The sequence below is a fragment of the Dama dama genome, chromosome 10 (assembly GCF_033118175.1).
Source record: "Dama dama isolate Ldn47 chromosome 10, ASM3311817v1, whole genome shotgun sequence".
NCBI classification, from domain to species: domain Eukaryota; kingdom Metazoa; phylum Chordata; class Mammalia; order Artiodactyla; family Cervidae; genus Dama; species Dama dama.
The window spans coordinates 4,659,579-4,682,837 of NC_083690.1; the positions used below are offsets into that span (position 1 = coordinate 4,659,579).

General features: G+C 54.3%; 1 protein-coding gene across 7 annotated transcripts in view; it reads right to left on the reverse strand.

Moving 5' to 3' along the window:
* Positions 1-657: 657 nt before the first annotated feature.
* NLRC3 (NLR family CARD domain containing 3) overlaps positions 658-23,259 on the reverse strand; it is a 29,226-nt gene continuing 6,624 nt past the window's right edge. For 2 of the 7 annotated variants that reach the window (XM_061152704.1, XM_061152702.1), the window contains 18 exons: positions 19,139-19,231; positions 17,888-18,396; positions 16,048-17,797; positions 14,951-15,037; positions 13,261-13,344; positions 12,549-12,632; positions 11,149-11,232; positions 9,516-9,599; positions 8,850-8,933; positions 8,173-8,256; positions 7,546-7,629; positions 6,907-6,990; positions 6,463-6,546; positions 4,241-4,324; positions 3,752-3,835; positions 2,995-3,078; positions 2,524-2,607; positions 658-2,218 (listed from right to left, as the gene is read on the reverse strand). In XM_061152704.1, coding sequence (XP_061008687.1) covers positions 2,128-2,218; positions 2,524-2,607; positions 2,995-3,078; positions 3,752-3,835; positions 4,241-4,324; positions 6,463-6,546; positions 6,907-6,990; positions 7,546-7,629; positions 8,173-8,256; positions 8,850-8,933; positions 9,516-9,599; positions 11,149-11,232; positions 12,549-12,632; positions 13,261-13,344; positions 14,951-15,037; positions 16,048-17,797; positions 17,888-18,389 — 3,522 coding nt within the window. In that variant the 5' untranslated portion in view covers positions 18,390-18,396; positions 19,139-19,231 and the 3' untranslated portion in view covers positions 658-2,127. Of the gene's footprint in view, positions 2,219-2,523; positions 2,608-2,994; positions 3,079-3,751; positions 3,836-4,240; positions 4,325-6,462; positions 6,547-6,906; positions 6,991-7,545; positions 7,630-8,172; positions 8,257-8,849; positions 8,934-9,515; positions 9,600-11,148; positions 11,233-12,548; positions 12,633-13,260; positions 13,345-14,950; positions 15,038-16,047; positions 17,798-17,887; positions 18,409-19,138; positions 19,232-19,411; positions 19,476-23,259 lie in introns of all 7 variants that reach the window. The other 5 variants (XM_061152708.1, XM_061152709.1, XM_061152706.1 and 2 more) reach the window with 5 other exon arrangements.

A 23,259-nucleotide genomic window follows, 5' to 3' on the forward strand; every position in this document is an offset into this window, starting at 1 on the left:
GCTGCTGTATGCTAGTGAAGCTGTTGCTTGTCAACCCTGCTTGAGGGCAGAAGGGGGCAACAGAAGATGAGATGGTTGGATGGCATCACCAATTCAATGGACATGAACTTGGGCAAACTCTGGGAGATGGTGAGGGACAGGGAGGTTTGCCATGCTGCAGTCTATGGGGTCACAAAGAATTGGACACAACTTGGTGACTGAACAACAGCAACATGTTAAGCATGGTCAGTAGGATGCTTGAGACACTTTGGAGGAGGGAGGGGCCTCTCCTTCCAATTCTAGTGTGGCTTGTGTTGAGATCCCTGGAGAGCACATTTTGACCCCTGAAGTTTCTCCAGTGCTAGTTTCCTGCAAGGCACAGCTGTCTCCAGCATTTGACTGCTGTGACTCTTGTCCATCACGTTCTCAACTCAGCCAGAAACAGTGCAAACCAGAAGACAATATAGCAACCTCTTGAAAGTGCTGAAAGAAAAGACTATCATCCTGGAATTCTATACCCAGAAAAAATACTTTCAGAACCAGTAATCTATTGAAGATTATTTAAGACTTAAGACCAAATTTCCCTGCCTTCCAAATAATGTTATTTATAGCTGATTCTTTCCCCTCTAGTCTTGGATCCAATCAAAGCTCTTAAGTTGTTAAGACTCTTTAATAATAAAACAGCCCCAGCCTTTTTGTATTTTTCATGATGTTGATTATTTTTAAGAGGTCATGCTAGTTTTCCCCAGACTACCCCTCAATTTGGATTTTGTCTGACTGTTCCTTCATGATTAGATTCAGGTAAACACTTCGGGCAGGAATAGTACATCAGTGACGTGTCCTCCTCAGCCATCACACTGAGGGCACAGGGTGTCCATTCTTCCCATCATCAGTGATGTGGAGTTTCATCACTTTGACAAGGTGACATTTGCAAAATGTCTCCACTAAAAAAAAAATATACCAGCATATTTTTTTTTTTTTTAGCTTGTGGAATCTTAGTTTCCTTGACCAGAGATCTAACCCATGCCCCCTGTATTGGGAGCGCAGAGTCTTAACCTCTGGAATGCCAAGAAAGTCCCCAAAATGTCTCCATTTTTATGGAACCTTTGTAAATACCTCTCTGTGGGGTAATAATCAGAGACTGTATGATTTTCTTTCTTAGTAGGATTTCGTTCATGGTTATATCATCCAATGATGTTTCTTACCCAAATACTCATTTTTAAAGAAACATTTGGAACAATAGTTACTGTTCAGGTTTTAAAATGATAATTATAACTTCCATAACCATTTTCCTTGGTTATGTAGTTGAAGAACCCCTGATGTTCATTTGGAATAGTTTTCCTTCAAACACTGAAAGGCATCTGAGGGAGTTTATGCCATGTGGAAGCTCGACTGTCTTGCTCTCATGGGGAAGCTGTAGATGCAGAAGTGCTTTGGGGAACCTAATACAGAAAGTATGAAGACATCGATATTTAACATGCTATTGATAACCGCCATGCCAGATTCCAAGTGACATACAGTGGACATAATCTCTGTCTTTGAGAGACTTTGTTTGTAATGAGTGAAAGATGACAGAAACCTTGGAGAACTTTTTTTGTCTTTGCTCCAGAATCCTATAATTAAAGCCTTCCTTTCTCTTCAAAATTTTTTCCTAATTTTTCCATATGACTCTAAAGATCATACTCCTGTAGCCTTTTCTTCTTGAAAAAAGATGTTCCCTCTGTCACTGATGCCAAATTGACACTCTTCATGGGCTTGAAGATGGCAGTTCATTTCAGAGTGAGGCAGTGATTTTATCCAGGGAAGTCATGATAAGAAAAGACCCCATTAAAGACCCCAGGACATAAATAGGCACTGACTGGCTTCTTGCTGAGCTCTGAGTCCCGTCCCTGAGTCCCTTGGCAGAAGACCATCCCTTCTCCGTGCTGTAGTGGAGCGTCCATCTCTCCCCTGCCTGGACTGACCCTGGACCAGGAGAGGGGCTCGTATCCTCCTCTGGCAGCTCCTTTCCTCCCTCCTTGCAGAAGACCAGCACTCTTGTGGGTCAGCAGCATTCCCAGACCGCAGGAAGGCACCCTTGAGAAATGGTCCTTTTGTTGGAAAGTTTTCAGCTATGTGTCTACCGCATCCACCAGGAACTTGTTTTGCTCACATTTCCACAGTGCACAAGGGAGCATTTGTCTTGATAGCCTCCGAGATCATCCTGGCACCAGACTCTCCAATGTGGTTTCCCTGGAGACTGGAAGAGAAGGATCAGGACAGGGCTTGAGAAACTGGCTGGAGGCTTGAAGGTCCTCATCAGTAAGGAGCAGGTGGTCATTACCTGAAACGCTAAACCCAGGTGAAACTTGCATGCTTCCACTGTCCCTCCCATGGACGAGCCTCCAAATGGCCCTCTCATATACGGAGTTCCCTGTGGAGCTACTGGGGGACTGGGGTCAGCTGGCTTCGAGGTTCACAGGGGAGGCAGGGCCTGACCTGGAAGCACTTCTAAGGGTGAACCAAGCTGGTGGGAAAGGGCAGGTGCCACTGAGCCCCACTCACTTGATGTGCCGGAGCCCATGGTTTCCAGACAGTGCAGTGGCAACGCATATCGCCCCCTCCATTCCCAAGGAATTCTCTTGAAGACTAGGCAGAGAAGAGATGGAGATGCCACAGTGAGCCCTTCAGGACAGAAGGACATGCCCAGGAAGCAGAACAGCACTCTCTTGGAGGGACCCGTCTGGGCCTCATTGGTCCACAGCTGCCATAGCAACAGCCAAGTGGCATTTAACCCCAAGACCCAAGTCTGCAAGCAGCCAGGTCGTCTCGTGCAGGTGCCACAGAGGACATATGACTGAAAATGCGAAAGGGAACAAACCCATCCACAATACGGACTAATAATGACTATAGTGTCAGCTATTTGTATTTTGAAAAGGGAGCAGCTATGGCAGAAAGCAAGCAGTATGCTACAGGGAGAGTCCAGAAGAGAAGCTGGCTGCTCTGAGGCGCAGGTAGGTCCGTGCAGCCACTCACTTGAGTCTCTGGAGACTGGAATTGACCTTGAGCGCATTCGCCAGGGCTTTGGCTCCAGCCACCTCGATGGTGTTTCCTCTTAAGCTGTTAAGAAAGGCGGGAACCCTGAGGCACAATCTCAGGCACAGTGACAGCTGAGAGGGGAGCCCGGCACCCCTTCAGGTGAGCATGGGTGCCTGGGTGGAGGCAGCGTGGACTCAGCAACCGTGGGGGTGAGGTCTCTGCTCCCTCACTCCGGGGCACAGAAGAAGGACTGGCTCTGGGGAGCAGGACGTGGGGAGGGCTGAGGCCAGCCCCAGCTGGTGGTCTGTTGGAGCCCTCGTCCTCCATTTTCATTCCAAAGAAAGAGGGGCAGAGACCAGAGAGGCAGCCCTCCACCCAGAGGTGCACATGCGCTTGGAACCCCAGCACTGCAGGAGCAGCGAGGACCAGACACGCCCGAGCCCCACAGAGCTCGGGCTGGAGCTCGAATCTTCTCACAGCCTGGGTCAGTGGCTACTGCCCCCTCCCCAGGGCCCCTAAACAGCATGGGGACATGTTCAGCCTGGGCAAGGCCAAGGAGAAGAGGACCCACGAGTGACCCCCAGGAAAAGAGGGTGACGGGGAGCCGGAGAGGCCAGGGCTGCTTGATCTCTGTGAAGGCGTTGAAGTGATTTTGGAGTTTCCACAGACATGTTCTCCTCCCATATATGATCACTCTGAGTCAACAGCTTGACTTTGTGGGCAAGAGGCTCTAGCCAGAGACTGGAATACTTACTCTAGAATCTCCAAGGTTCTGTTCACAGCCAGGGCCTCCCCGAGTGCCTGGGCCCCCGGAGCACCAATGGAGGCCACCTGGAGACTGTAAGAGGAGACGCAGTCATTGCAGATGGGCAGCCTCCAGCCCTCACACCCGCCAGCCCAGCTCCATCCGCGTTCACCCTTCATCTCCACCACCCCCTTGACCTAGGGCTGAAACTGGTGAAATAGTGCTGAAAGTTGTTGGCTTGTGGTGTGTGCAGAGAATGCTGCATCTCCTGCCCACACTGATGCCAGGCAGAGATCTGGACACAGGAAGTGCAGATGTTCTGGAGAGTTTGGGGGACACCCCCGGAACCCCTAGTTCTTATTTTTTAGATGTCTGATGTCCTAATCACTAATATTAAGAAAATCAAACCCACCTGCCTTGCCTGGGAAACACGGATGTTTAGTGTGGAAAGATGGCTAAGGGCCAGCTTCCTGGGCTGCCGTGCACGTCAGGACTTACTAGAGAGCAGTGAGGGCTGTGTTCACCTTCAGCGCGCTGGCCACCGCAGAGGCACCTTCATCCCCGATGGCGTTCTCCTGTAAACTGAACGCAGAGCCTGACCCCTGGGTGCACAGGACCCGAGCCAACGCTCTGGCAGGACGTGCTGAGCTTGGACCTTCTAGATTTAAATCAGAGCACACAGCCCATAGTAGATGATCTCTGGGGATCATTGCACCTCCTGTGTGGCCACTGCCCCATGGCCGCCTAATGACTGTGCATCGTGGTCTGGAGTCTGCATGAGTCTAGACCATTAGGCAAAACAGAAATGGACACATGGAAATACTGTGCAAAAGAAACTGGTGTGAGTTTCAAAGCCATCCCGAAAATCAAAGCCCTCAGTCCTCAAGCCATTCTTGCTGGTCAGTGTTTTACAGCTTTTTTTGTTTTTTTCTCTTTTTCCTTCCACACTGGAGGAAAGTGGCAGGCCCTGGAGCAATAAAATGACTAAGAGTTTAGTTCAAGTGGACATTGGTACATTTGAGGGAGCAGTTTGCATTGACAATTTTAGCAAACATTTAAGTGCCTTGGGGACCAGCAAGCCCAATCCTGGCCTCTTGGCACTCAGGTGGGAGAACCTGTGAGATGAGAGTCACCAAGTGTGAGGTGCCCTCCTCAGCGTGGTCACAGAGGCTGCTTGGCAGAAATAGATCTAGACCAAGCCCGCGGGTGAGAGATGGGGGCGGGCCTGGCACATCCAAGGAACCCAGAGAAATTGGGTCAAGTTTCTGGGGTGTGGAGTGAGGCCCCAGGGGTGCAGAGGAAGCAGGACTTCAGGGCCGTGGGAGCCACACTGAGGGCTGGACTCCACTCTGCAGGCACTGGGCAGCCAGCTAAACTTCTTCAGGACGGGGATAGACTGACGTTTGGGAGAGAGCTTTGGCCAGCAGTGTGAGGAGGGACTGGATGTGGAGGCCGCGGCGGTGATGCAGCTGAGTGATGCTAGCGGTCTGGACAGTGGCCGTGTGGGTGGAGGGGGCTGGGTGGAATGTTGGGAGGAGAAGCAACAGGACTTGGAGATGGGCTGCGGTGGGAGGTGAGAAGGACGGTGATGTTTCTAGCTTGCACAGTTGGTGGCCAGAACCCCTCACACAGTGAGGAACCAAGAAGCAGGCTTGTGAGGGAGGTAAACTGGGTCCACCCCGGGGGAAGTGGAGTGGGCAGTGGACACGGGGGTCTGAAGCTCAAGAGAGGGGTCTGAGCTGTAGATGTGGGCACCTCGAGGACTTCGAAGGGAATTGGAGCCCTGGGTGAGGAGGAGCTTCGAGAAAGAGACGTCATTCAGGGGAAGATGACCCAGGACAGGACCCTGAGGAACAGCATGTTCAGAGCCAAGCGGAAGGACCTGCCAGACAGGGGGTATATCGGAAGCCGTGGGAGCATGAAAAGCAGGTGAAGCTCAAAGGTAAACACAGAGTGTGCACCTCACTCAGCAGTTCTGCTCCCAGGCGTGCACGAGAGAGAATTAAAAGCATGTATCCACACGCAGAAACTTGTGTGTGAATGTTCACAGCAGTGTTACTCGTGATAGTCCAGAAGCGGAAGCAACCCAAATGTTCATCAGCGGGTGAGTGGATAAGCATCATGTCTGTCCGTGCAGTGGAGTATTATTCACTCATAAAAAGGAATGAAGCCCTGATACATGCTACAGTGTGGATGGACCTTGACACCATTACACTAAATGACAGACGTGAGTCAGAAAGATCACATATTCTATGACTTAAATTTTGTGAAATGTCCAGAATAACCAAATCCATAGAGACTGTAGATTAATGTTTGTCAGGACTGGGGGACTGGGGAGGAAGTGAGGAGTGAGTAATGTTTGTCAGGACTGGGGGACTGAGGAGGAAGTGAGGAGTGAGTACTGATAAGTGTGAGGTTTTTCGTGGGGTGGCTGAAGTGTTCAAAAATTGATTTTAGTGATGGTTGCCCAGCTCTGTGAATATATGAGAAACCAGTGATTTGTACACCTTAAAGAGTGAATTATATCTCAGCAAAGCTGTTATTTTGTTAAAAAAAAAAAAAATATATATATATATATATATACACACACAACACCAAGTCAGATGGAAACATGCTCTCTGGCCCTAGAGCCGAGGAGGCTGTGTGCTGAGGGCAGGAGAACCGGTGGGCAGCAGGGTGACTGACTCTGTGCCTCCCACCCCCTCAGAGGCCCCACTTACTCAAGGCTGGTCAGGCTCGTGTTGAGCTGTAGTGCTTGTCCCAGGGCCTTGGCAGCGCCGGCCTGGATGAAGTTCCACTGCAGGCTGGGCAGACACACACACACATGACCACGTGGCCCAGGGCAGAGGCAGGAGGTCCTGGGAGCTTCGGGCCAGGGTGGGCAGAGCTCCTGCAGCCCTCCCCCAGGCTGGTCCAAGGGGGTCAGCGTGCACTCCGGCTAGTGGAGGGGCCCCCGCGTGAAGCATGTGACACAGCGCCCACCTCCCACCACTGGCCTCTGCATGGATCGGCCCCAGGAAGCAGAGCAGGGAGCCGGGCACAACCTGCTGAGGCCGTGCCGGGGGCGGGGACCCTGAGCCCGACTTGGCCTCCTGCCTCCCCTGGTTTGAGTGGGGCCCTGCAGCTCTGGGAGGACAGGCCAGCTGGGCGCGCCATGGACTCACTGAAGGGACGTGAGGGCGCGGTTTTCTCTCACTGCCTCTGCGACGGCCTGGGCGCCCTGGTCGTGGAGTAGGTTGGCTGTCAGGCTGGGCAGAGGGGAGCGGGCAAGTGAGCCGGAGCCAGCAGTGCAGCCCCCATCCTTGCTCCCTGGGGATCCAGACCACTCCCCTATCCCCAGCCCCACCCCAGGGCTGTGTCCTGTCCGCTGGGATTGCCGGGCTCAGGCTCTCAGGGCACTTGAATGTGCTCCCGGGCGCCGCGCCTGCCACATGTCCTGGGGGTGGGCAGGGGGCAGGCTCTGCTTGGTGGGCCTCCATCCCTGGTCACGTGCCAGGAGGCGGCAGAGCTGGCTGGTGACTCACTCACTCCTACCCCTGTGCTAGGGACCCCCCTCCCCGCCTTGCTCCTATATTGTTGCAGGGGCGCGGGCTCAGGGCAGGGCGACTGTCACCACTCACTCCATCCTTGGGTACTTTGTGGCTTCAGAGGGGGACTTGGGTCAGGGTCACCACCAGGCCTCCCGGCCACCCCCCCAGCCACGTCCTTCTCCCAAGGGTCTGCCCGTCAGCTCCCAGCTCGGGGTGGGCAGGGCCCCGGGGGCATAGGGAGCCTTAGGAAGCCCCGCCTGCCCCCTCACGTACTCCAGACTCCTCAGGGTGCTGTTGGTGCGGAGAGCACGCGCCAGATCCTGGGCTCCCTCTGGGCTGATGGAATTTTCTCGAAGGCTGAGGAAAGAGATGACCCTGAGCTGCTGATGGACAGAGGAGACCTTTGGTGGGGTCAGGGGGTGGGTGGCGCGGCATCCAGGTGCTCAGGCTGTTTAGAAGCCAGGAACCCCAGGTGGACCCTGGGTGGAGGCGGGAAGAGCCTGCTCCGGGAAGCCCCCGCGCAAGGCTTGCCATCCACGTGTTCCCCTGTCCCGGGACTGTCCACAGGAGGACAGACAGTTCAAGAGGAAGAGGATAAGACACCAGGACCTCAGAGGTGTGAGGGGAGGGGCAGGCTGGCATGCTTGGGTGTCTGCAGGCTTGCCCTCAGGAAGGGGGTGGCAGACCCGCCTGCTGAGGCTGCCCCCCCTCCCCTTGTCCCCGTGAGTGGGGGCGCAGGCGGCCGGGCTCCAGCGCCAAGCTGCCCAACCGCGGCTCTTCCCCTCCGATGCCCTCGGGGTGGGGGTGGGAATGGGGGCTTCTCAGCATCAGCCTTTTCTTCCACGTCCCAGAGTCCCTTCAGACCCCCAGCCAAGGAATGGAGGGAAGGGCGGGGCTTACTTGAGGCTGAGGAGCGTCTGGTTGGTGCAAAGGGCCCCCATCAGCGCTGCTACTCCCGGGTCACTGATGGAGTTGCTCTGCAGGCTGCGGACAGAGGATAGGGTGCCCTGGGCGTGGCCGCCTCAGGACCCAGGGGGAGTCCAGCCGGGGTCATGGCACTGAGGCCAGCAGGGGGCTGGGGGCCCTGTGCCACCCCCGTGCCCTCCCCATTCCTCATTCCTCTCCCATGCCCGTCAGTCCAGCCCCTGCCAGCCGAGGGCAGGTGGGTCCAGCACCACCAGTGCCAGAGTTTAGACATCGCCTCGATTTGGGCGGCTCCGCATGGCTTCCAAGGGGACGTGTGTCTGCAGCCCCCAGAGAAAGCGGCATAGCCAGGTGTCCCCACCCCCTCCCCCACGGCCCCCGGAGCCAGCCCCTCCACAGCCACCTAGGCCAGCTTCTAATGGGCACTCGGCGCTTGTCACTCTGAGAACTCCAGAACCAACACCAACCTACTGTCCAGGGAGAGGCAGCTGGCCGGGTGGGCTGGAGGGAGAGACGTTTGGAGCACAGAGTGCCCGGCTCGCGGGCTGGTGGGTTCTGACTGACAGCCCTCCACCAGGACCCGCCCCCCTGCTGGCCAGGGAACCCCGGGCGGGGAGTCACCCTCTGCCCACAGCCACCCCCTGGGGACTTACTCCAGGCTCTTCAGGCCCTGGTTCACCATCAGGGCCTCCGCCAGGGCCTTGGCGCCTCCATCGCCAATGCTGTTGCTGGAGAACCTGCAAGAGAGGGGACATGGGTGGAGCAGCCAGGCGGGGTGAGACCAGGAGGGGTCAGAGTCCGGGAGCCCTCCAGGGAAGGGCTGTCTCTGGTCTCAAGGGTGCCCAGTACACAGTTTCTTCTGCCTGAGGCTGGCTGGCAGGTGGCCTTTGTAAGAGATCAAGGTAGCAGTGTCCTTCTCGACTCCTTGATGGGGGCAGAGCCAACCCTTCAGCGAGAGGCATTTGTGATCTTTGTATGAAGGTGGCAGTCACGGTGAGCCTGAGACAGCTGGAGCTCACTCCTTCCTGGGAATCTGGATCTCCATTCTCCTGGCTCAGGGTTTTGGATTCCAAAGCCAGCTATCTAGTACCCACTCATTCAATCATTCATTCATCCATCTGCTCACCCACCCATCCATCCATCCATTTACTGACTCATCCACCCACCCATTCACCCATCCATTCATCCATCCATCTACCCACTGAGCCATCCACCATCCATCCATCCATCTACCCACCCCATGCTCACAAGTATTTGTGATAAGCTGGGCATTGTGCCAGACATGAAGGGTACCAGTTTGGCCCTTCTGCATTTCTCACATGAGCTCCTTCAGACTCCTGTTTTGCTTCAGGGCATCTGCCATCTGCTGGGTTCCCACTGGCCCGATGGAGTTCTTCTGCAGGCTGAAGGAGAGGGGTCCTTCAGTAAAACTGGCCACAGGCGTTCCCAGGCCAAGGACAGTCTGGTTCAAGTTTACTGCAGCATGGGGGAGGGGGTCTCCAGGAAAGGTCCTTGGATTGTTGCCAAAATGTTGCTAATAGACTGATGGAGTTATGTGAAGAGTAAGAGGCTACAGGCGGGGCTTCCCTGGTGGCTGAGTTGTAAAGAACCCTGCTGCCAATGCAGGGACGCAAGTTCGATCCCTGGCTCGGGAAGATCCCCTGGAGAAGGGCATGGCAACCCACTCCAGTATTCTTGCCTGAAGAATCCCATGGACAGAGGAGCCTGGCGGGCTATAGTCTATGGGGTCGCAAAAGAGTCAGACACGACTTAGCAACTAAACAACAAAAAGAGGCAGGGGCAGCTGGGCCTTCCCTTGAGGGGCCCGAAAGCAGTGACCAGTGAACACTGTTAATATCCATCAACCTCCAAACTGGAGACTTTCTGAAGACTTCTACATACAAGGCCCACTGGCCCCTCACCTGACCAGCCTTCTCAACACTCAGCAGACTGCCTCCGTTCAGACCAACCTGCAGCCTGCCCCCCAGCCCTGCAGTCCTCTTGAGGGCAGACCCTGGCTTAGGCTCCTCATCTGCTGCTTCCTCCTACACTAAATCTGGAGGAGGAAGACGCTACAGGAGGACCCCTGCATTCATCCTAGAAGGACAGGCAGGCCAGGACCTCATCTGTGTGAGGCTAACTACAATCTAAACAAAATGGAACTTTCCTTGGTTCCAAAAGAGCAGGGGGAGAAAAAAACCCTCCCCTCCCGTAGTTTCCTTGAGGAAACTAGGGATTATAAATCCTTTCCCTGTCCCTTTGAGAGTATGTAAATCTTTTTAAGAGCTATTAATAGAAGTTAGCTTCTTGCCAGACTTGTAGCCCAGGAATGTCTTTGGTAAGGGCCTCTGCGCCACCTCTTTGAACCCTGCGTATCAAGGAAGAGAGCACCTGCTCTGCTGTAAGTGCCTGCTTGTCGTAAAGACAGGAGTTTTCATTTTCCTCGGCATGAAGGCAGGAGGCAGGCACAGACGGCTCCCCCTACCAGACGACAGGCAAATTTAGGATAAACTAAGTATGACAAACATTGCTATTCCAGTTCTCTTGTTTGAGGACAAGCTGTGGTTTTTCTTGAAAACCCACATGTAAAGGGTTGTGTCTGCTCGGCTGCAGGAAAGGGTGAGATTCCTTTCTGTCTTTGCCATCCCACTGGTGGATCACCTTGGATGCTCACTGCAGGCTAGCTGAGTGCTTACTCCAGTAATTAAGCAGTTTCGTACTTTTCTGCATTTGTGGAGAGGATTTCCCATGTTGGCGGGAGGCTGTGTTTGTAATTATTGCCCCAACACCCGTTCTCCGGAAAAGCAGTGGAGGTCAGGTTTCCCAGGGGCCCTGCGGAAGGCTCAGCAAGCCTCCGGGCCTTGTCCCATCCACCCCTCTGTGCGGGAAACAGAGGCCCTCGGGGAGGAGAGGAGGGGAGGAACCGTCCCTGCCAGCCAGCACGCCACTCACTGAAGCACACAGAGGATCCGGTTGGCGGCCAAGGCCTCAGCCATGGACCTGGCGCCGTCGTCCCTGATCCTGTTGCTCTGGAGGCTGTGGAGGCAAGGAGGGGCATCACTGGTGGCGCCCAGGAGGGCGCCCGGCAGGCCCTCACCCCGCACACCCAGCCGGTGGGGGAGCTGGCCCTTCCCACCGCCGCTCTGGCCTCAGGGCTTCCCTGGGTTTTCCAGGCACCTGCCTGCTGGCTGTGGACAAGGAGCCCCTGATAACTGGACCACAAGGTCATCGATAGTCTGAGTTGCAGCTGAAACACAGCACGCAGGTGTTGGTGAGGATGTGGAGAAATTGGAGCCCTCATCCCGGTTGCTGGTAGGAACATTAGATGGTGTGGCCTCCGAGGAAAGCAGGCCTGGCCGTTTCTCAAAAGGTTAAACACAGGGTCACCTGTGACCTAGCAGATCCCACTGCTTTGTATCCACCCGGGAGAACTGAGAAAAGGTCCTCAAATGCTTGTGCACAGATGTGTACAGCACAGTAGCCAATAGGTGGAAACAACCCGTGTCCAGCAACTGACGAGTGGATGAACAAATTGTGGTCCATGTAATAGAATATTATTCAGCCTTAAAATGGAATGAAATGTACATGCTTCGACATGGATGAACCTTGAAAACATTCCACCGGGTGTAAGAAGATAGGCAAAAAAAGCCTTGCTGTTTGATTCCGTTTACATGAAATCTTCAGACAGAAAGCAGATTGGTGGTTGCCAGGGGCCGAGGGGAGAGCGGGGCGTGGGAAGTGATTGCTGATGGGTAGAGGGACTCCTCTTAGGGGGATGTAAATACTTAGGAACTAGATCGAGGCGTTGGTTGCATAACTGTGACTGTACTAAATGCCATTGAACTGTACACTCCAAAATGGTAAATTTTATGTGAATTTTGCCTCAGTGAAAAGAAGTAAATGAGCAAAACAGACTGGCAGTACGCATCAACTAAGGATGGATACAACCGCAGGCCCCTTAAAGGAGCCCAGCAAACCTCAGCGCACATGGGGAACCGTCTGGAAATGGGATTTCAGTGTCTTGGAAGACAGCTCAGGGATCATCCTGATGTCATGGCCTTGGGGACCTCCCACTCATGGAGACAGGAACTTTTCCTCGTAGATTATTTTGCCTCCTCATACCTCTGCCCCTCTTCTCCTCCCTCCCCAGTTCAGACCCTGAACACCGGCGCAGTGAAGAGCTGGACTTAGAAACTTGCTCAGCACAGAGGATGCCCTGGCATCCATGGGTGGGAGCCAGTATCTTGTGGCTGCTGTTGGGAATTACCTCCCGCTCCATGGGTGGCACCTGAGGAGATGGTTTTCTGAGTCACCTCCTGGGGGCAGAGAGGCAGCAAGCAGGTGACACGTACCTCAGAGAGGCCAGGGTGCGGTTAATCTTCAGAGCATCTGCCAGTGCCTTGGCCCCCTGAGGGCCGATGGAGTTACTGCGGAGACTGGCGGAGGAAGAGAAAGGACCAGTTATCCAGTTCCCAGGGAGGGAGAAGTTACTCAGACCTTTAAATCCACGCTCCTCAAAGACAGTGTGCCAGGGCTTGTGCTAGACACTCAGTCGTGTCTGACTCTTTGTGACCCCATGGACTGCAGCCCGCCAGGCTCCTATGTCCATGGGATTCTCCAGTCAGGTACTGGAGTGGGTTGCCATTCCCTTCTCCAGGGGATCTTCCTGACCCAGGGATTGAACCTGGGTCTCCTGCATAGCAGGTGGATTCTTTACTGCCTGAGCCAACAGGGAAGCCCTGTTTGATGCGACTGGGGCAGAGATGTTTGTTTAGGCAAATAAGGAAGGCATCCCCTATGGTGGCCCCACATGAAGGGGAGAAGGAGGCAGGGTCTGATGGACTAGTGGGCTTGGGCTGAGTGTGGAGAGGAGATGATAACACCAGGTTCAAGGCCAATATTCTGGTGCTTCTATGAGCGAGTCCCAGCAGCTGAGCAGGAGCCAAGACTTGGCTGGCTCAGCTTTCTTGTCCTTCCAGCCCACCCTGGGGAGAGTGTTCCCCAGGGGGCTTCACACGATGGTTCACAGGCTCCCCCCATCCCAGTGGTGAGGGTCCTACTTACTCCAGAGTGGTCAGGCTTCTGTTGACGAGGAGGGATCTGGCCAGAGCTTTGGCCCCTTTGTTACTGATCTGGTTCTCAGCCAAGCTGCCCGAAGAGAAGGAGAGGGTGCTTAATGTGGGTCTGTAACCTCATCACCTCTTCTGCAACTCCAGGCCTGTGATGCAAACCTGTCAGCCACCACAGCATCATTAGGGCCTGGACTCAGGTGGAGACCAGATGAGCCAGGTCCAGGAGCTTGGGCATGGTAGGGCCAGAGTGGGTGGACAGACCCTCACATTAGCAGAGGGCCCTGTGTGTGCGTGCCCAGTCACTTCAGTCGTGTCTGCCTCTTCGCAGCCCCATGGACTGCAGCCTGCCGGGCTCCCCTGTGCATGGGATTCTCCAGGCAAAAATACTGGAGTGGGTTGCCATGCCCTCCTCCAGGGGATCTTCTCGACCCAGGGATCGAACCTTTGTCTCATTATGTTTCCTGCACTGGCAGGCGGGTTCTTTACCACTAGCACCACCTGGGAAGCCCAGCAGAGGGCCTCAGGGAGAAGTCTGACCTCAATCGAGAGGACGGGCAATTACTGCAGACTCCAGCCAGGGGTGTGCTGGAGAACCAGCTCTCAGGAAAAAGCAAAATAACAAAAGCCCTGATCTGTTGCACTGGCTAATTTCCATGGTGTAAATGCTCCCACCATGGCCAATTTGTAGCACTGTCAACATGTAAAAATTCCTGAAAGCCTAACAGGCAGCTCTCATGAACCTGTGGCTCCAGCACACCCTTGGCCCCTGTCCTTTCTCTAAAGCGAGAAAGGAAAATGGTTGAGTTATGAAGCTGACTTTAACAGAATGTACATCTCTATCTACCTTGAGAGGGTGTACCCTGAACACACTAAGGAGTGATCCAGGGGACCCCTGAACCCCCATGTTTACCCTCCTCGGGCACAAGGTATCTGTCCAAAGTCACCCAGAGCTCACCACTCTGACCACTGTCCTGAATGACTTACTTTTGGTCTGGACTCGGTCTGTATTTTTCAGATAAAGATGATTTCAAAAGCTGGAAGCTTATGTGAGGCTTATGAAAAGTTACCCTCTGAGTCTTATTTTTCTCTAAATTCACTTCCCTAGTTCTCCCAAAGCCAGCTGCTGGTCATCACATCGATTCGGCTACAAATCAGGGTGTTATTCAGACTCGGATATGTTATTTATAGGAGAGATTTCATGAGCATGTAGATCTGCTCTTTAGTTAGTATATAAACTGTCATCTAATTAGACTATTAAAGATGCAATGTTTAAAATCGTTTTAATTAATATGAATTTTTAGCTTAAAAGTTTGGATTTTTTTTTTAAAGATGTAACACTGTGTTCAGAATACCATCTGAGGGCAAACTCTGGGAGGCGTGTAGAGTGGACCGGGCCTGGCAGTACATCCGCGCACACGGTATTGGGAAAAATGGTTCTGTATCTACAGTAGCAACTGACCCTCACCTGTCCTTTCTCTCTTCTTACAAGTGAGGTACCTGGGCCTCTGGAACTTTCTGGAATGGGTGGAAACAAGCAACCTGCACCCCGAGTCACACGCCCCGAAGATACCTCTCTTGGAGAGCACCGCAGGCCACTTGAGCAGAGAGGGGGATGTGAAAAGAGCCCCGGACCCTGAGAGACAGGTGAGCACCCTGTGCGGGGTCTCCTGGGTCTGTGTTACCTGATCCTCTGAATGCGACAGTCTTTCCCACTCAGCACGCTGCCCAGCAGGTCCATCACGGGGTCCTGGAGCTGGTTGGTGTCCAGCCTGGTCAGGAGGAACAGCAGTAGTGAGCGGTCCTACCACTGCCCATGGGCAAGTGGGATGAGACCCCTGGCAGCAGAGTGGGCGCTTAAGCTCAGACACCTAGGCTGAGACCCTCCGCTGCCCCCTCCTCTCCATCCCAGTGAAGCCCCCGCCGAGCGGCTCAGAGATCTGTGCCAGGACACCCGTGTGCTCAGAGTTCTCCCACCAGGTGACTTGGGAGTTTCAGTGGCATAAACCATGGGTTTCTGACCCGCTGGGCTGTCTTCCCTGCAGCCCCCACACTGTGTGTATCGGTAGGACACCAGCTGCCCTCCTTTAAGGATTATAGAAGCTATTCTGAGGTCCCCAGTGACCCTGGTCATCCAGCCTTCCCCTCCCTGCCACCGAAGTCCAGAGAGTGGACAGAGGATGACAGGCTAAGGGTGGAGTGAGTGGGTGTGGCCTCTGTCAGCACTGGGGTGATATACGGGGTGTCGTAGAGCAAGTGTTTTGGGGTATAAGATATACTGGTGTTTACAACCCCCCACCCCCATGCCTCAGGAATGCAACCTTCTTTGGAAACAGGGTCGTTGCAGATAACGAGTGAGAATGAGGTCATGGTGGAGTGAGGTGGTCTGTAACCCAGCGTGGGGACCAGTGTCCCCACAAGAGAGATCTACGAGAAGACAGACATGGAGGAGACAGCCGTGCGACCTCAGAGGCAGAGCCTGGGTCTGCAGGCCAAGGACTGCTGGCAGACACCGCAGGCTGGGAAGGCCATGAATGACCCAAGGACCATCCCTACAGGTTTCCCAGGGAGCATGGCCCTGCTGACGCCTTCCTCTCAGACTCCAGTCTCCACAACTGGGAGAGAAGAGGTTTCTGTCATTTGAAGCCGCCTGGATCGTGGTCCTTGGTGACGGCAGCCCCAAAATGGGACACAGGGGGGCGTGGGGGCGGGAGGAGCCTGCCGGGTCCTCACTGTACCCTCCTCCCGCACACCCCGCGCTGCCCCTGCCCCCAGCACCCACCTCAGGCTCCGGCAGTAGAGCAGCTGGGGCAGCAGGCTCTGGAGGACGCCCGGGCCTAGGCGCAGGGCCAGGGGGGCCTCCGGGGTGCAGACGTCAGACACCTGCAGGAGGTAGGCCAGGGCGGCGCGGTGCGGGGGGCTGGTCAGCCTGGCCAGGCCCCCGCTGGCCACGGCCCCCTCCACGCTGCGGGCCAGCTCGATGTGCTGCAGCTCGCGCAGGCAGTGCAGGACGTTGACGGCCCGGGCGCAGACCGCCACGTCGGGGCGCAGACAGCCCTGAAGGAGCTCGGCCACCTGGGCCCGGTAGCCCTGGTGCTCGCCCTGGGTCAGCAGGGAGCCGGCCAGCAGCGCGTTGACCCTCGGGGACAAGAGGCCTGAGAGGAATCGCAGGAAGACGTCGAGCCGCCCGTCCTCGGCCTGCATGGCCCGCTGGGCTGCACTCCGGAAGTGCGTGAGGAAGCCCAGCCGGGGCCAGGACACGCCGCCCTCGGTGAAGAGGTCAAAGATGGCCCTCTTGGAGGCGCTGCAGTAGTACGCGGCCGCCACGAACTCCTGCAGGGACAGGTGGGTGAAGCAGTAGGCGGCCGCGGAGGCCAGCGTCTCCTCCCGCTGCAGGAAGCGGCTGCACAGGGCCGTCTGTAGCAGCGTGAGGTCCACGCCAAGCACCTTCAGGTCGGGCTCGTAGAACACGTACTTCTTCCGGACCAGCCCGTGGAAGGCCAGCCGGCCCAGTGTGCCCACCAGCTTGCGGCCGCTGTGAGCCAGCTGCTCGATACGGGGGCTCGCCTTGGTCTTCTCCTGCCCCTCTCCGCCAAGGGCCATCCTGAAGTACCATGAGTAGAGCTCACACAGGGTCCTCGGGGGCCACAGCTCGGCGTCCGGGGGCCCTGGCCTGTGGCGATGCAGGTGGCCCAGCGCTGCCCCTGCCAGCCGGCAGAAGGCCGGGACGGTGCACATGAGGTACAGGGCCCGGTCAGCCTGAACCTGGCTCAGGACCCAGCCCGTGAGGACAGGGTCCTCGGGGAACATCTGCTCCAGACAGGTCTTGATCTCCTCTTCACTGAAGCCCCGGATCTCGGTCATCCGGTCCACTAGGCCCCCCGGAATCTGGCCAGCTGCGCCGGGACGGGAGGTGATCCAGACAGACACTTCCGGGAAGAGGTTGCCCCGGATGATGTTGGTGATCAGGTGGTCCACCTGGATCTCCTTCTTGGGGTCCGTGCAGGCCACGGTATTGGAGAAGTCCAGGGGCGTCTTACACTCATCCAGGCCGTCCAGGACCAGGAGGGCTTTGCTCAGTGCCGCTGATGCCAGGCCCGCCTCCCCAGCGTGCGGGAAGACGGAGCGGAGGAGTCTGTCTGCAGACAGCTTCTCGTGGGTGTTGAGATCACGGAAGGTCAGGGGCAGTACCAGCGAGAAGTCCTTGCCCACCTGCCCCCGGGCCCAGAGGTGGACGAAGTTCCTCACCAGGGTGGTCTTGCCCACCCCAGCCACCCCAATGGTGATGGAGATGCGGGGGGGGATGGATACCCGCGACAGGGGCAGGAAGAGCCTGTCCAGGGTGATGGTCTTGGCCGAGCACCAGCCCCCGCGTGTGGCCTCCACCTGCGTGAAGTCGTGCTCCCTCAGCTGCAGGTCCGTCAGGCCCTCCACCAGCAGGAGGCTGGTCAGCCTTGGGGAGGGGCTGCCCAGCTCGGGGCCACCCCCGGTCCTGCTCAGCAGAGCCTCCCGGTGCCTCTGTATCCTCAAGTCTGTGGGACAGAGGCCATGGGGGAGAGTGGGAGAGGGGAGGGGGAAGGGGGAGGGGCAAAAGGCCAGGGGATCCCCGTCCATGGGCCTACCATTGCCATGGGGCTTCAGTGGGCATTCTGGCGTCCTGTTGGGGGGCTGCGGGGCCTGGGAGCCCTGACCGCCTTTCCCGGCCAGCAGGTCCACCAGGGCTTTCACCTGCTCGGCTGGGGAGCTGGCGGCGTGGCCCTGGCCAGCCTCCCCGCACGGGCGCAACTCCTGCTTCCTCATGGAGTCGGGGACTGTGGCCAGGGGCTGTGGAGAGAGGCCTGGGCCTGCTGCCTCTGTCGTCCTGCCCAGTGGCCTGGGACAGGTGACCAAGCCTCGGGGCCCGGGTGGGATGAAGGCCCACCCTCTCTCCCTCCCCGGATGGCGGGCGGCCGGCCCTCTGTCTGGCCTCCAGGATGGGTTTGGTCCTGGGTGGCCACAGTAGGCCCTGCTGCCAGGAGCATCGCCAGGGGCAGGGGACCCCGGACTGGAATCTGAGCTCTGCCACTCACCGTCTGTGTGACACTGGACAGGCCGCCTGAGCTCTCTGTGCCGTGGTGTCCTCATTTGTAACCTGGAAATGGGGCTAATTAGGAACAGGTCCACCGGTGAGAAAGGAAGGGTGGAAGAGGCCGACGGGGAGAGGCTGCATGCGGTACAGTCCCAGCCCCATGGCCTTCTGGAACAGGCAGAGCCATGGAGACAGTGCCGGCTGGCAGGGCTCTGGGGAGGAGGAGCTGGCGGAGCACAGAGGATTACCAGGGTGCGGACGCGACTCTGTGTGATATTGGAGTGGTGTGTACGTTCATCCAGAGCCGTAGAAGGAACAGCACCACGGTGATGCTGATGCCGGTGCTAGGCTCTGGGTGACCGTGACGTGTTGTGTGGGTGACCGATTGTAACCAACGTGCCCCTCCGGTGGGGGAGGGCGCGTGTAGGCGGGCGGGGCGGGGAGAGGGAGAGCTCCATCTTTCCCACTCTGTTCTTTCGTGAACCTAAAACTGCTCTAAAAACTAAAGTCTGCTACTTTAAAAAGAAAGGAGGCGACGAAATGGAGGGGAGGACTAGTTCTCAGAGCAGCCTCTCAGGTCCTTTTCTTTTGTGTCCTATGAATCCGGGAAGCACAGGGGCTCCTGCTGAACCGCAGGCGGCATGTTTTCTGCCAGGGACAGTGAAGCGGGCGCTGAGGGGCAAAGCCCCACCCACCCACGTTCCCTTTCCTCCCTGGGGACTGGAGTGGATCCCATGGCCAAGGCTGGCCGCCCCCGTGTGTCCCTCCCTCAACCAAGGCGGGCACTGGAGGACCCCCTCCTCACCTGCAGTGGGCAGGGTGTCCAGCCCTCAGCAGCCCCTCCAGCAGGGCCCCAGGCACTCAGCGGGCAGGGGTTGGCCATCCTTTGTCCACGGGTCTAGGAGAGAAAACAGGACGTGAGGCTGGGCAGAAGCTACGCCTGCTGCCTTGGGTGGCAGTGGCTCTTTGAAACTGGTTGACCCACACCCTCCAGCCCTGGAGCTCTCTGGGTCCCGATAGGGTTCATTTAAGAGAGATCCACTGGAGATAGCCCTCAGGATCCAACACACTCCTCTACCTTGGATTTGAATTGGGCTTCCCAGGCGTTTTAATCTTGGATGGATCTTTCTACCTGGAAAATACTAAAAGAAGTTTGTGTGTGTGTGTTCAGTCATATCCAACTCTTTGTGACCCAGTGGGCTGGAGCCTGCCAGGCTCCTCTATCCATGGGATTCTCCAGGCAAGAATACTGGAGTGGGTTGCCATTTCCTCCTCCAGGGGATCTTCCCAGCCCAGGGATCAAATCTAAGTCTCTTGAGTCTCCCGCATTGGCAGGCAGATTCCTTACCGCTGAGCCACTTGGGAAGCCCAAAAGAAGCTTGGCAATAAGTAAAACGGTATTTTCCAAGCATTCAGTTCATGGTGACGCTGAAGAGTTAGTGCAGCAAACTTGAGGTAGATAGTGTCCAACTGGGCTGAACTACTTTGGGACTTCAGAAATAGGCCAGGGCAAGGCCACGCTCCCTCTACTTCTCCAGGTCCCTTCTGGCTCTTTTAGTTCATTTTTCTAAATGTTAAGACCAAGGGGAAAAGAAACTGGCTAGGATACTGGTTTAAGTTGTGTTAATGTACATGGATTAATGGAGGAATTATTGAGGTTTTCCTTTAGATCCTTTGCTAAAACTATAGTTTTTCTTATCTAGATCTTGCCAGTTTCTTCTTTGTGTCTTAAGTATTTTTAAATAATTCTTGTTGTTGTTATGAATTTTGTTGGTGTCAAAGAAAACAATTCGTTTTCATGTATTTTAATCTCATTATCCCACCCAGGTGTTAAGTATTCCCAGGAGTTTTCACTGTTTTTCAGTTAACTCTCTTTAGGCTTTTGAGGGGTTTCCCTGGCGGCTCAGGGGTAAAGAATCTGCCTGCCAATGCAGGAAACATGGGTTCCTTCTGTGACCTGGGAAGATCCCACATGCCGAGGAGCAGCTACGCCCGTGTGCCCATAGCTATTGAGCTGTGCTCTGGAGCCTCTCAGACCTTGCCTCCTGACCCTTTTGTGAGTGACAGCTGCTGGACGCTTGTGCTGCAACTACTAAAGCCTGTGAGCCCTGAGGGCCCTTGCTCTGCAACGAGAGAAGCCACCGCGGTGAGAAGCCACAGCTGGAGAGCAGCCCTTTCTCGCCTAGAGAAGAGCCCCGGCAGCTGCAAAGACCCAGCACAGCCAAAAATAAATGAATTATAAACCAAAAAAAAAAAAAAAAAAAACCCCAAAAACCCTCTCTCTAGGGTTTTGAATGACTGCAATACAAAGAATTTCATCCTTTCTCTAAAAGCATAACTATGATTTTGAACACTTTCTCTGCATGGCCAGACCTCACCGCTGATGCCAGCACTGCTGCAGGACAGCAGTTGTGGCAGGCATCCCTGTCTGGCTCCTGACTCTCTCAGGAGTAGTTCTAGCCCAAACTGTTAGAACTGATGTTTGTGACCGGTTTATTTTATTTCAACTAAAAGTTTATTTATTTTTAAACTTCTCGGCCACCCCGAGTGGCACGCACGATCTTAGTGCCCCGACCAGGGATGGAACCCGTGCAGTGGAATCTTAACTGCTGGACTGCCAAGGAAGTCCTATGACCAGTTTCTAATTAGCTCTCCTCTTGGAAAAGATTCCTTCAATTCCTCATTTCTTCTTGCCATTCAGGTTAACACTGTATAATACTTGTTGAAGATTTACTGTGTTCCTCATCCTCTGTTAAGTACTGGACTCACATCATTTCCTTATGTTCTGTAACAATTCTCCTTACCATTGTTTCTTGCATTTTATAGAGGAGGACACAGAGGTTCAGAGAGGTTCAATGACTTTGCCCAGGGATGCATGACCGGGAAGCAGTTGAATTGGACTAAAAACCATGGCTTCACTGACAATAATACTTGTGCTGTATAATCTACCTGCCTCTTAAGGTATGTTTCCACATTTTTTAAAACTTCTTGGCTTGTCTGTTAAATGAGCAAATGACTTTTTAGCGGCATTGATCTAATCGCACGATTTATTATACTTCCAGTCATTCATCCAGCCAGCAGAGGTTTACTGGGGCCCTGATGTGTGCTGCAGGCACTGGCGATGTACCGGTGAACAATTAGTCCAAGTCCTCACCTTGTGAGTGTGGTGGGGGTGGAGGATAATGACGCTGAAGGAGAAAACAAGTGACTAAGCAGGGCAGTTCTGATGGCAGTTAGTGCCTGAATAAAATAAACGGTGCGCGTGATGGAGAGGGTCAGGATCCAGGGGGAGGGCAGGGGGAGTCCCAGTGGCCAGGGAAGGCCTCTGTGAGAAAGCTACACCTGAGCAGAGATCTGAAAGGTGGGAGAGAGTCGTGCAGAGAACCAGGAGACCAGCAGCCGCAAATCTCCTGCGTGTTAGAGCGGCAGGACAAGGCCAGAGTGGACTTCCCTGCTGGTTGCCGGAGTGCAGTCGGTGAGCAAGTGGGTTCACCGAGGGGTTAGGGAGGCAAGGTCAGAGGGGCTTGAGTCCTGGTCACCGTTCTCAGGAGTGTGGATGTATCTCAGCGTGTGTGAAGCCACAGAAGGCAGTGCTGTGACCTATCTTGCCTTTAAACTGTGAGCTGCACCTGTGGATTTCCTAACATCAAACCAAACTTGCATTCCTTTTTTTTTATTTGGTTGCTTCGGGTCTTTGTTGTGGCAAGAACTTGCATTTTTTTTTAATTGACTAAATCTATACTTTATTTAGATTTCCATAATTTTTTTTCCAGACTGTAAACTTTTCATTTTGTATTGGGGTATAGCCAATTAAAAATGTTGTGGTAGTTTCAGGGGAACAGCGAAGGGACTCAGCCGTATATATACATGTATCCATTCTCCCCCAAGCCTCACTCCCATCTAGGCTGGCACATAACATTGAGCAGAGTTCCCTGTGCTGTATAGTAGATCCTTGTTGGTTATCCATTGTAAATATAGTGGTGTGTACATGTCCGTCTCAAACTCCCTAACTATCCCTTCCTGACTTTCTCCCCAACAGAACTTGCATTCTTGAATATAATCTTCCATTTTTATTGATCTATGTATATAGCAGGGTGGGATAGCACAAAAATAGAATCATAAGTCAATAAAACATAATATAGGATCCAGGAACAAGTATATATTTATATTATTTATATAGGAAGGGATTTGGTAGTGTGACAAAAATAATATTTCAAGTCAATGGATTTGGCCAGCCCATGAAAAAAAATTTTTTGAACTGTATGTCACATTAAACACAAAATTTCTCCTTTAGGTTTGAAGGACAGTTTTGCTGGTTTTAGGACTCTTCGTTGAGCACTTTGAACATGTCAGCCTACTCTTTTCTGGTCTCCAAAGTTTCTGGCCTGCCTCTTGAGAAACCTATATGCAGGTCAGGAAGCAACGGTTAGAACTGGACATGGAACAACAGACTGATTCCCAATAGGAAAAGGAGTACGTCAAGGCTATGTATTGTCACCCTGCTTATTTAACTTATATGCAGAGTACATCATGAGAAACGCGGGGCTGGAAGAAGCACAAGCTGGAATCAAGATTGCCGGGAGAAATATCAGTAACCTCAGATGTGCAGATGACACCACCCTTATGGCAGAAAGTGAAGAGGAACTAAAGAGCTTCTTGACGAAAGTGAAAGAGGAGAGTGAAAAAGTTGGCTTAAAGCTCAACATTCAGAAAACAAAGATCATGGCATCTGGTCCCATCACTTCATGGCAAATAGATGGGGAAACAGTGGAAACAGTGTCAGACTTTATTTTTTGGGGCTCCAAAATCACTGCAGATGGTGATTGCAGCCATTAAATTAAAAGACGCTTACTCCTTGGAAAGAAAGTTATGACCAACCAAGATAGCATATTAAAAAGCAGAGACATTACTTTGCCAACAAAGGTC